The sequence below is a fragment of the Mustela nigripes genome, chromosome 13 (genome assembly GCF_022355385.1).
Source record: "Mustela nigripes isolate SB6536 chromosome 13, MUSNIG.SB6536, whole genome shotgun sequence".
NCBI classification, from domain to species: Eukaryota; Metazoa; Chordata; class Mammalia; order Carnivora; family Mustelidae; genus Mustela; species Mustela nigripes.
This window is the reverse complement of record NC_081569.1, coordinates 66359574-66372341: the sequence shown is the minus strand read 5'-3', so window position 1 is coordinate 66372341 and position 12768 is coordinate 66359574. Positions and strand designations below refer to the sequence as shown.

At 36.3% G+C, this 12768-nt stretch overlaps 2 protein-coding genes across 5 annotated transcripts in view; both read right to left on the bottom strand.

The window, feature by feature from the left end:
• Nucleotides 1-2983, bottom strand: part of SLC12A1 (solute carrier family 12 member 1) — an 87947-nt gene extending 84964 nt beyond the window's left edge. For all 4 annotated transcript variants that reach the window (XM_059372768.1, XM_059372767.1, XM_059372769.1 and 1 more), the window contains exons 1-2: nt 2875-2983; nt 1051-1686 (exon numbers count right to left, since the gene is read on the bottom strand). In XM_059372768.1, coding sequence (XP_059228751.1) covers nt 1051-1470 — 420 coding nt within the window. In that variant the 5' untranslated portion in view covers nt 1471-1686; nt 2875-2983. The remainder of the gene's footprint in view (nt 1-1050; nt 1687-2874) is intronic.
• Nucleotides 2984-6780: 3797 nt separating this feature from the next.
• On the bottom strand, nt 6781-7026 carry CTXN2 (cortexin 2). The gene has a single exon (XM_059371198.1). The coding sequence runs from the start codon at nt 7024-7026 to the stop codon at nt 6781-6783; it is 246 nt and encodes an 81-aa protein (XP_059227181.1).
• Nucleotides 7027-12768: the final 5742 nt, after the last annotated feature.

Here is a 12768-nt window from a genome sequence, read left to right as displayed (position 1 = left end):
GATGGGTGTCCTTGTGGAAAAAAGAATGAGCAGAAACTAAAGGGAAATCTTCAACTTTATCGGCATCTCTCTTGGGAGCAATATTCTAAGACTCCCCAGAGTGGGTGATCATTTGATTAGGAAAAAAAAAAATTGTTAAATGAATGAATATGAAAGGAATTGTTTCAGTTAATTTTTTCTTTCACCTCAAAAGCTGAGCAAAAGTAAACTACATTTGGCTATGTGACAGCTAATTATTCTTTTGAGCAAGTAGTTATATCCATAAAGAATGATATTCATTCCAAACCCTGTTCCAGAAGAGCAGAAAGATAAAGTGCTTCAACCTATTTTGGAGCAAGGTATAGAAGAAGCAATCTACTGAGTTTATAACTGATTGCTACAAGATTAGAAAAAGTGCTGCCTCATGCTTCTAGCAGATTTGGGAACCCTGGCTATATTCCTTAAATAATGAAAAGTTTAGCCATGTCTGTTGCTTCTGTACTTAAATTTAATTTAGTTACTTTTACATGCTTAAGAGCATTCAGGAGCCTTAGGCAAAGTTTTGAAGAAGAAGGGATAAAATGCTTAATCTTATAAATCTTTGCTCTCTCTTTAAAGAATATAAAATACCCATGTGCTCCAAAGGCTTGCATCACGGTATGAAGTACAGCAAGGGCCTGTGATTGTTTCTTTTTTTTGCAACAGCTGCGGAGGCCTTAATACTAAGGTGAAACCAGCTTAGTATTTAGCTCGACATGTTTAACCAAGTGTGCATTGAGCAGACCATAACGGTAAACAAGATACGACACATTGCCTAACTTTCAGAGCTAATTTTTTCTTTCTCTGTGCTCAGTCCATGAACGTTCGTGAGTCACTTCTGTGCATTTTCTGGTTATCGGGAAGTAAGGGGGCACCTGGGTGGCTCAGGGAAGTAGGGACAATCATGTCAGGAAGAAGGGTGGTTCGGAATAGACCTCTCCACCAGACATGGTGACATTCAGTGCGTTCTTAGAGAGCAGGAGATCGCCTGAAGGAGCAAAGGAGGGCACGTGCCTGTGCCCTGAAACTTACCTTTGCAAGTTGCTCATGAATCTCAAGCAGGCTGGGTCGGTTGACCTTGGGCCCACTGATGCTACCGGTGTTGCGATAGTACTCAATCTTGGGAACGGCATCCACCGTGTTGTGGCCAAAGGTTTGTAGGTAGTATGTGTTTGTGTGAGAATCGTAAGCATGAAAACTGGCATCTGTTTTAGCGTTTTCTCCATTTTGGAGGAAATTGTCATAGCACTCCTGATTCCCAGGCCTAAAGCTGATTCTGAATCTGTTATGGGTTTCATCCCCAAAAGAGGTTTCCTCATAATGTGGAGGGTCGGCATTGTTATCCACAGCTGCGCTGCTTTCATGACTCTCGTTTATGACATTAACTTGAAAGCGATTGCTATTCCCTGGCACTGAATCCAGAAATACATTGGAAGTGTTGTTCAGAGACATCTTCCAAAGTGGATTTTTTGTTTTTGTTTTTGTTTTTTGGACTAGGCTGTCTACTTTGTGGTTGCTTTTTTTTTTTTTTTTAATCTATGTCTTTTCTCCTCAAAATAAACTCTATGTGTTTACTTTAGGGAGTTCCTGGCTTTTGTTTTAGAAGGACTCAATAAATAGATTCTTGATGCATTGTCTCCTATACAGTCTTCAGAATGTTCTTCAAAGCTGTCATTGAAAAAGAAAAATAAACTTGTTTCAAGAAATATAAATACATTTAAGTAGGGATGGGGCTATGAGGAAACAGTTTTATGTCACAAGACATACAATTTTAAGTTTGTTTCATTAAAAACTACCTGTCCAGGAACTTTAGTCACCGGAACAATTAAATCCCATAGTAAATAACTGGAGAACTGTTTCAGCAAACATAATTTTCAATGCAGTCACCAAACTGTTATATGTGTTTGTAGTATTTGTTTAGACTCAGTGCAGTTGGATTTAACGTGATTTTAGAAAAGATATAACTCTACCAACTGAGTACAGGAAGAGCTGATGAGAATAGTCTCAGTTCTCAGTCTGAAACACAGTTCATTGACCATACTAAATGTTGAAACTGCAATCTATTTTATTACTGCTATGAATACATATTATGTGATAGTGATAATTTTATTATATGATGATTATAAAATTTTAAAAATATTTTTAAAACTTCTAAGAAATACATGCTATTAGTTTATAAAAATACATCCTGTGAAGAAGATAGCTTTGTAAATTTCTGGATTTTTAAAAAATTTCTGGATCTTTTACTGGCCTTTTTTTTTGCTCATACATTTATATTTTACAAATGCTATCATGGAATCTTTAAAAAAAATATGAATATTAGGATAAGGAAATAAATTTCAGTCCTTAATAAAGTTGTATGCTATATTTAGGTAAAAATCACACCCTATTGATTCCCTTTAATGAAATAGTCTCAAATACATAGAGAAGCTTATATTTAGCCATGAGATAAATAGATTACATAATCACTTTACAATCCATGAGCCCATCTTAGAACATTCTTTAATTAGAATAATATTTCTTTATTGATACCTTAAATTTTGGCTTTTTAGAAAAACAGACAAATACAAACAAAACCTGCCTCTCTCCTAAAGTTCTTAAGCTATCTATTTGAACTAAAAACAAAAAACAAAAAAAAAAAGAAAGAAAGAAAGAAAGAAAATTTTAACTTTAACTTGCAAATAAACTTTTATGGGGGAAATTATAAGTGAAGTTGTCATCTCTTTATTTTTTATAGAATATACCACTTATTATTGTAGTCTTCAACATCTTTTACTTCTACTCCACTCCTCAGAATCTACTTTATGACATAATATTAAGTGTGATTTTTACCCCACCCAACAATGTTTAACTTACCACCAGAAGAAGGAGAGTTCTTCTCAGGAAATGTTACCTGTTTCAACATCACCCAGACATATATGGGGCACTCAGCTTTCAGCCCAGAATCGTAGGCTTCTTCTCATTGGTTGGAATCTTCCTTGAAAGAGATGATTGAGCAGTGATTGGTGTGGGATCAAACTGTGGGCGCTGCCCAGTCATTAGCCCTGAGGAAACTTAAGTAACGCCTCAGCTAGTAACCAGTAGTAAACCATTAATCCGTTTAGATAGGAAGTCATATAAAGTTTCTTTAATTCATAAGGGGAGTTGGATTGCTCAACAGTAATCATCCAATAAAATATAAGCAGTGCTTCAGTCGTTCGTTGCTAAGTAAATTGAATCCCATTGTCTTCACATGATTCCTGGTGACTTCTTATTGTTTAGCATGTATAGCAAAATCTAGGCTTCCAGAGGTAATTTCTATACTTTGTAACTAGAATATGGTAGTTGAGGTCATTTCATCTTGCTTATAGTAGATATTAGCTTAATTCTTCTCTGCATGGGAAGTGAGCAGATTGAATGTAGACTCAGTGATTTACTGAAAATATTTCTTAGTGGGAAAACCGCTTCAGGCAAGAATGAAACTATGTTAAGTTTCCCAGTGGCCTTTTTGTCTCTACCTGACAAAACATTTATTTCAAACCCAGTTTTTTAGTTTTGTTGAGGGAAAGGTTTTGTTCAAATCTGTGAGGTGCTGATTATTAAGAGAGCACAAACAATTCCTCTGTGCAAGTTCTGTCACTGGTTTTCGATCGGGTGACGATCGGGGTGACTGAATGAATCCTCCTCGTCTTTTATAGAAGAAGCTGTCCAAGTGATTTCCAGCTATCTGAGCAGCATGATTGTAGCTTGATGCAGTGCCTAGGAGCAAGACTCTGAAGTCTGTATACTCAACTCACATCCAGTTTTGCCACTTCCTGTGTGAGCTCTGGCAAATTGGATGATCTCTCTGTGTCTTGACTTTCTCAACTATAAAATGCACTTGTGAATAATAATGATACCCACCTTGCTGTAAAGTTATCAAGGGGATAAAATGAGTTAATTTGTGTTGGATTTAGACCAGTCCTCGTTTGTACTTAAGCACTTTCACTGTTTTGGAAATATTTACAATTCACTGATGATTTTACTTAGTCACATCGGAGATTCCAGGGTGAATCATTAGAGATTGAGAGAGGTACTATGCCTATTAAAGTAGGAGAAAAGGTAGGTCAGTGAACCAATGCTGGATTGTAGAAAAGGGTCTGCAGATACCTAAGTAAAACCCCTTAGATGTTAGGCGAATGCCATGTGAATCAATCAGGCTAATGTCATGAGGCTGTTTCAGAAATAGAGACAGAATTACAACTATGTACCACTAACTCACTCTGCTCTTAAGTACAAGGCATTTATCTGTTCAACAAAAGGTTCTGAGTCTCCACACAGAAGGCACAGATTCAAATTCATTTGAGATTATTCCAGCTCTTGCTATTATTTAAACAGCTAAGATGGGGCTGGGACTCAAAACAAGCCCTCATCACTGGCCCTGGATGGAAGCTGTGAACTCACTGGCAGTTACTTCTGCTACTTCTAGTCCCCTTTTCCTTCAACCATTCCTTCAGCACCCCCCCCCCTTTCAGGAACCCACCTATTTATTCCTTAATCTTTTTCCTCTGCCGAAGATTGGGAATGTGTCCTATAGTGGTCAATTTCCTTTTTCCTTGCTGCTTGTCTGCCTGACTACAGTGTCGTGTGAGTTAGTTTTAGTCTTGGTCTTATATCAATCAGACATTTTCATTCTAAGCCTTTTATCTGTAACTGTGAAATGAAAGTCTTTGTTCTCTATTAAGGGGATTCAGACGTTCTGGAGCAGATGGGAGATGGTTTGGGGGATATGGATGAAATTATACCATCCATAAAGCCAACCTTGAAAGGTAAACCCAAATTGGGCTTTTCAGACATGTGGGTAAAGTAACAGGAGGAAAATGTCTGGAGGTATGCTCCTCTATTTTCTCTCTTGTCTTTTCTGATGGGGCTCTCAGGAAGGGGCAGCTAGGGGATCATCTGACTGTAACATTGGACATTCCTAGAAGAATTAGCATCTCATGAAGTTTTCATGATGTATGCATACTGTAACCATTCTTCATATTTTTTATATTGTTTCTGGCTCTGAAAAAAAAGACACTGATGATTCTTTCCCTGCTGCTACCCTCCAAAAGTCTAAGGTAAACAACAGATCATGAATAAATGCTATGGATGAAGAGATGTTTGGTTAAAAGATTTTCATTTAGTGGGACTGAAAATAATACTATGGTGGAATTGATGATATCTGAAAAGCTTTCGAGTGTTGAACTTTCAGAAACAAGGCTCATATGTCATAAACTTTTCTTGTGTTTTGGGTTTTATGGTCTTTATTCTTTTCGAAAGAAAAATTTGTCCTTGTTATGTTCTAGTCACCAAAATGGAGGGTCTTGCTGGGTATCCTCCTTGGGGGACAAATGGTGCATCTCATACTTGGATGTATATCTTAATAAATACTTAAGAAGCCTGGGTCTCAAAGGAGATGCTTAGTGTTCTGGGCACACATAATTTTCAGTACATCCAGCTGACTTGGCTCAATGAGATGTTCTTGGACAAAACTAACTGGCTATAAGGTGTCCCAGGCCCACACTCCTGTACCTACTGGAGTTCAAAGAGCTCCTTGAGGTGTGGATTTGGTCCAGAAGATTAACACCGATGTGTTCTAAGTCTACTGGGAGATAGAAAGTATCAGGAATGAGACAACTTGTTTTGGAATGTCATAGACTTGAGCAATAACCATACTTGTAAGGTGTACAGAAATTCTCAGGATAGTGTCTTGGAGTACATCATGGTCTTTATAAACAAGGCATCTGACATTGGACTGCCCATGTTCAATTCCTTAATCCACTGAGCCACCCAGGTGCCTGCCCATGTTCAATTCCTAACACAACCACTCTCTCACTTGATGACCTTGGAAAGTTATTTAATCTCTCTCAGCTTTAGCTCCTCATCTGTGACATTAATATAATAAAATGGAAATAGTAGTATTGAACTCAGAGGATTCATAAGGGTATCAAATCACATAATAAATGGAAAGCACTCAATTTAGTGCTAACTCATAGTAAATATTAGCCTTTTTTTTTAGTGTGTTTGGCAGTTTTGTGTTCTGGTGACACAAATAGTTTTGTATTTATTTATCTCCTACTATCTTCTTCCATTTGTTAATCAGAAAGAATTTCATAGTTGGAAAGAATTTTAGAGTAATATAATTCTATCTTTTCATACATCAAATGAAGAGAATGAAGATTGAAGAGGAATAACTTACACTAAACCATTCCTTCTTGAGGTTTGAGAATCTCTATTTCTATTGCCAATGAGGGTAATAAATAATGATGGCATGGTATGTTCCAACAATATTTTATGATTTTCAAGTTGCTTTCACATTCATTACACATCACTTGGTCCTCTCAACATCCCTGTAAAATATGCAGGATAGGTTTCTTTATCCTTGTTTTGCAGATCTGGAAAAGTGTTCCTTAGTCATAAGGCTAGTTCTTGACTAAGTCAACATTAGAATTCAAATCACAAGAGATTAGACTCCTAAACTGAAAAACATCTAATGACATCTTAAATCTTCATTCTTCTCAGGTCTCTGGCTTCCAGATACATTCACTGGGTTCATAGGGCACTAGAATCGAAAGGGACATTAAAAATGCTTTAATTAGCCTCTTCCTTGAAGTCCATACAGGTTAGGTGACTTGTCCAACCACACGTGTTTATTGAATTTACTGAATGAAATGAGCTTCTTCCAGCATGCTCAAGGAAATTACAATTGTATCTTCCATGTGTCGTAGTGGCATAGCCCTAAAAGCCTGAATGGTGGAACTCTCACGCAAGTGCGTATTCAAATGTCCCTTTATCAAACTCTTCAACTTCATCTTCCCATGTAGAGGAAGGCATGCTACTATATGGGTCTAAGAGGATTTTGAAGCATCTGATAATAAGAAGTCCCAAGAATATACACAAAATCCCAACAAAAGCAAAGCCAGTTTTTTGCTCCAGAGTCAATGAAAAAGCTGATACTTCGTTGACACTCATCTTAGTTGAAGAGTTGCCACAATAGGTACTACTCATTATTCACTGTCACAGCATTATGGCTCTTCAGAAGTGCTGAGGGAGTCACCTCTTGACCTAGACACAAAATTGGACTCAGTTTAGTGTTATTCGTGTATGGTATTGAGCAGGTAACCTTTCTAAAATCTGGCAGTTTTCAAACTCTCTTGACTTAGCTCACAAAAGACATGTGAAAACATCAGATATGGATCAGGATCAAATTGGCATTGGAGATGTTACTTCTATTGTACTCATTACGGAGTTGCCTTTGGGGACGCCTGAAACTACCCATACGCACTGAATATAAAATCAGGTATGAAAGTGAATATTCAAATAATTAGCCCCAGAAGCTTTTGGTTCAGTGTAAGATGGTTAAGTCATGGCTTCCTTGACCTGAATTGTCACCTAATATTTACTTTGATTTTTGTATGTGTAGATAACATCATAAATAATCATGGGGTGTAGGCTGGTCACACCCAGGTCACCTGGTGACCCTGTAGGCTGGTCACACCATGTTTTAAGGTCTCTCTCCAGTGCCATTTTGTCTGATGCAGATTCTGATCCTTTTAAATAGGTGCAATGTCTTCTCTCTTTTTCATTCTCTTAGCTTTTAGACTTATATACCTGTGTTTTCTTTCCCACGACCGCTCCATATGCTAAATATTAATTTCTTAAAGAGATAGATTGTGTTTACAAAATTATTTTAATAAGAGCAGTATCCAATATAGCATCTTGTAAGTAGTAAGCAGCAGTATCTGTGCATTAACCGTCTCCCCACCAGCCCCATTAGCTTTCAGCACCCTAAATAAACATAAAACCAAGTGAAACAGCATTATTTGCTATAAACATTCAGCTTCAAGATGAGATCCCCAGTTCTCTTCCCAAACAGATTTCCAGTCCTAAGCTCCTTCTGTACTGAGATTTTAAAACTACAGCAAAAGTATTCACAAAGTATGTGTTGGATTGAAGCAAAACAGATTTTCCCATTTGATGTCTTAATGTTAATTAAATTAAGATTGTTTAATTAAATCAAATGGTTACTAACCCATAGCCACCCTTCTTGAGTGGACTTCTAGCAAGTAACTTGTCATCCAGTAACAAAGAATAATAAATTTTTCTTGTTTGCATTTTTATTACTGCTTTTTCTTATAATTTTTAAGAATTACTTACTAAAATGGCTTGACCAAATTTTTTTGGATTCGATTTTCAGAAAACGACGGATACAGAAGAGATACGGGATGTAAAGAGTAAAAGGAAGTAACTAATAAGAACAAACTTGTAGCTTTCACAGTTATTCACTAATGAATAAGCCAGTTAATATTAAACAATATTTTACTTTATAATAGTTTGGATTACAAAACAGCTCTACCTTCAAACCTTAAGTGTCAGGAATATTTAATACATTGTGCAGTATGCAGTAACCGAAAAATATTGTTTCAAACTTCTCTGTTACACTTCATCCCATCAAATCATTTTTTTTCTTCCTTAATATGTATAGTACAGTGACTATACTTTAATTTTTTAAAAATTTAGTATCACTTAGATGGATCAGAGTGATTTTTCTGATTGAGCTCTTGTACGATTTATCCTGTAGAAGACATGAGACTGGACTGAATATCTAATGACCTTGGGACTTAACAAGAACTTTTTTCCCTGAGGAAATCTCCACTTTTATTGCTTTTATCAGTTAAAGGTCTTTTGCTGAGATCCATACATTCTCTGGTTCATTTGTTTAACAAGTGAAGACACGAAAAGCAGGATGTTTCTACATGGACATGCTGAACCAAACCTTTGTTGTGTAACTGATTCAGCCAAGTAGCTAGTTTGAACTATTTTTTTCATTAGAGTCTTGACTTTGCTAGGCTGTATCATTTGACTATTTCAGAGGATATGCTGATAAGAGGAAGCAATAAACCTGCTTTACTGGTGGATGTGTGTGGTGTGTCTAACAGGCTCCCTTCAACGCAGGACTTCTTGCCCAGAAGCTGGGAGTGCTGCCACTAGATAATCTTCAGCTGTATGTAGCCCCTTTCGTGGGGAGCTGCCTGCCTCATGCAAGGTCACAGTCTGTTCCCAGGGCAGACCATTTCTAATGACTGATTGATGCAAAATTAAAAAGCCCGGTCATTTCGACTCAATAGAGCACAACTCTGAAAGACCATTCTAGGTCTAGAGTTGTATATACAGTAAACTAAGACTGCACTGGTTCTACATTATAGTTCAACTTCTGCACACTCCTGCCTATTCCCCACTCTTCCACAAGTGTTGGGCCCTAGGGCACCACTTAATAAATGTCCTCACACTGAACTCTGCCTCAGAGACCAGTTTCTGAGGAACACACTTGCAACAATTGCTAATGCAAAAGTTAAAACATCTGGGCAGTTTTAGTAATAATCTGTACATTTTTCAACTGGTCCATATTGACATTATGTAGAAAAACCTAAACTATGTATAATTATGATATTAGTTCAATTTATTTATGTTGTAAAAAATCATACCGCAGACAGAAACAAAGGGTTGTAGCTAAGCATTAAAAGAGTTGTCAGTTAGCTCCTAATGAATAATCCGCTAGTCTCTGTTATTTATATTAAAGCCCATCAATTGACCAAACAAACAAACAAAAAGAGGCATTTTCTAGCTGTAGCAATAAAACATTTATCTCATTTGTCACTATTAAAATTAAAACACAGTATCTTCCAAGTTTGAGATACAAGATATCTTATTAAATTACCTAACACACCAGATAATGCCTCCTCCTGAGAGTCTCAGACAATCTGAATTACTTTCCTTTTTAATGCAAAAATAACTAGTTTTCAAGTACTAATTACAGCTCTCAGCTTCTATCATAGTTATCCAAAAAATATCTGAACTGAATCAAAATAAATGTATTGAAAAATCTAATTTTTGATGAATAAAGTTCTGGTTTCTGAAAATCTGATTTTTAGGCATCCAGAAAACATGTCAAAAAATATTTAACATTTAGTTGAAGTGAATAAGAAAACTTCTGTTTGATTTTAAAAAATTGGCCTCGGAGATAAATATCAAAATTCAGCAGCTCAGAGTTCAGTGTTTCTTATTTATTTTTATCAGATTGATTAATGATAGCATTCCTAGAAAGATTCACATGATTTTTACTCTAGGTGATTCCAACCCGTAAGGGCAAGGGTCCATGCACAAACAGGAAGAAAACAGCATCGGTTTCTACAAAGGCAATAGAAGGGAAGAGGGATGGGGCGCCTGGGTGGCTCAGTGGGTTAAAGCCTCTACCTTCGGCTCAGGTCATGGTCCCAGGGTCCTGGGATCAGCCCCACATCAGGCTCTCTGCTTGGCAGGGAGCCTGCTTCCTCCTCTCTCTCTCTCTGCCTGCCTCTCTGCCTACTCATGATCTCTCTGTCAAATAAATAAATAAAATCTTAAAAAAAAAAAAAAGAAGGGAAGAGGGAATAAGCTTGTATTTAGCATACACCATATACCAAACATTGCTTTACATCTATTATTTTTATTTAACCCCCATAATAACCATACAAGGTTAATATTATTATCTTTAATATCCTGACAACAGAAGAGATGCAAAGCCAACAAATTTAGAGGAAATAGAGATTTCACTCATTTAAGGATCAGGAAAGAGATTGTAAGAAATTGTATTTGAGCTTAGTCTTGAAAAACAGAAGATTTAGGTATGTGCAGAAGGAAACAGCATGACAATAAACACGAAGGTAGAAAAGTGCTGAATTTGTTCACAGTTTGGCACAAGTAAAGCGGAGTATGGGAAACAGTACATTAGAAAGGTAGGTTGAGCCAAGATGGGAAATTCTTTGACTGTTAGGCTGAGTTTGCAATTTATTTGCCTAAAGGTTGAGTTGCTTGATGATGAGGCCAAAATAGACAAAGATTTCAGGGAGCGAGCACCATGAGAGAAATGGTCCAGGTGAGAAGCAATGAGGGCTTGGACTAACAAAATAGATATGTGGGAGAGGAAATGGGTTTTGCAGATGTTTGTAAAGATATTGGGGAAGTTCTGGCAAATGATGGAAGGTAGAGAGCCATGGAGAGAGAGGTATCAAAGATGACTCCACTCTATTAAGCCTGGACAAGTGTAAAGACAGTGCTTTCATTAATCAAAATTAAGAAAATATGTACAAAGTGTCAATTTAGAAAGTAAATGAAGAGTTTAGTTCTGTGCTTAGCGAACTTATGGTGTCCATACCTGGGACATAGTAGATACTCAATAGGCAGTTTTAAACAAATTAACCCAGATCATGTTGTTTAGCATAAAATTACTGGTGAGAAGAATATCTTAAGGATATTACTGACAAATAAAATTTGTGTGGAAAAATAGCTCCAGGATGAAGAGAGTTTAATACACAGAATTTATAGATCAAAACTTAAGAGAAAGAAAGAGTTGCTGAGTTTTGCAGAAAAGGAAGACCAAGGAGGGTGCTAACTGCATTCAGATATTTGAAATGTTACTGTAGGAAGCCAGATCTACTTGTTCTGGATTGATCCAGAAAGCAATTTTTATGTCATCCCATTAAGGTTCTATTTGCAGTCACCAAAAAGGATTGAAGATGAAAGAAACCTAGCAATGAACCTCTGAGAATCCTTCTCTTACAAGAGGAAAGCAGGATCTGCTAGTGGAGTTGCATTAGGAATGATCAGAGTCATAAGTGACTCTGTAGTAGGAAGTTCACTTAGAACAAAGGAAGCTAGAGTTTCTAAAGATATTGGTAAACATTGTCAAATTCTGCAGTGGTGATAGAAACTACGTGCTGAAAAACAGGGCCTTGGGTTTGGCCTTCAGAATATTTTCATTACTTTAAAAATTGTGGTGGAATGTCCAGGAGGGACACTAAATTGAAGAGGGTTTTGGAGTGATGGGTAATGAATAAATAAAGCCAAATGATAAAAGAAACTTGACAAAAAAGATGTTTTACTTGCACAAAAATTTAAGTGCAAAAGTTTAGATCTAAAAAACAATTATTTCTAATAATAAGGACATGATTATATATTCAAATTTTAAAAGTAGAACCAAATAAATTCAGTTGGGGTTCAAAGAACTGGGGAATTTCTATTTTTAGCCAGAAATTGGGGAGATAAAGAACAGAGGTTTTATTAATATCTTAAAAGAATTTGGACTTTTAAATTCATTTTAAAATTCTATCTATACTAAAGATGAAAACAAGGTACAAGTCAAGGTAAACAATTTAAGGGTAGTATTTAAGATGGGAAAAAAGTCTGACCATTGCTGCAGGCTGTCTCCATAAGCAAATAAATAAAAAGTTAAGCAATTGCCTAACAATATGTTCAGCAAATAGATGCCCTTGGTAATTTAAGCCATAGGTGTAGCAAATGAAATACCAATATTTTCAGGCCTATTTTTTCTTCAAACATTTGCCCAAACTTTCCATTTTACTTGCTGTGTGAAATGAACAACTTGTCTCATTTCAACAGCAAGTTCTAAAGTTTTTGAGATTATATAGTAAGTGCAATGAGCTTTGTACTTTTCTATTGATATAGAGCATAATTTGATGAAAGAAAGTATTGCTAGTAACAAAATACTGTTAAAAATAATAGAACTCTCCACTTAAAATACTGACTTCTTCATAATCAATAAGATATCTGAAATTACTCGATGAATGTGGATAAAAGATACATTTTCACTTTCTCTAGTCTGTGACAGAGATGGAAAAGCAAAATAAATCATTAGGTTCTGTAAAACAGACATTTTAATGCCTACCTCAGAAGGAAAACATCATCTTAATA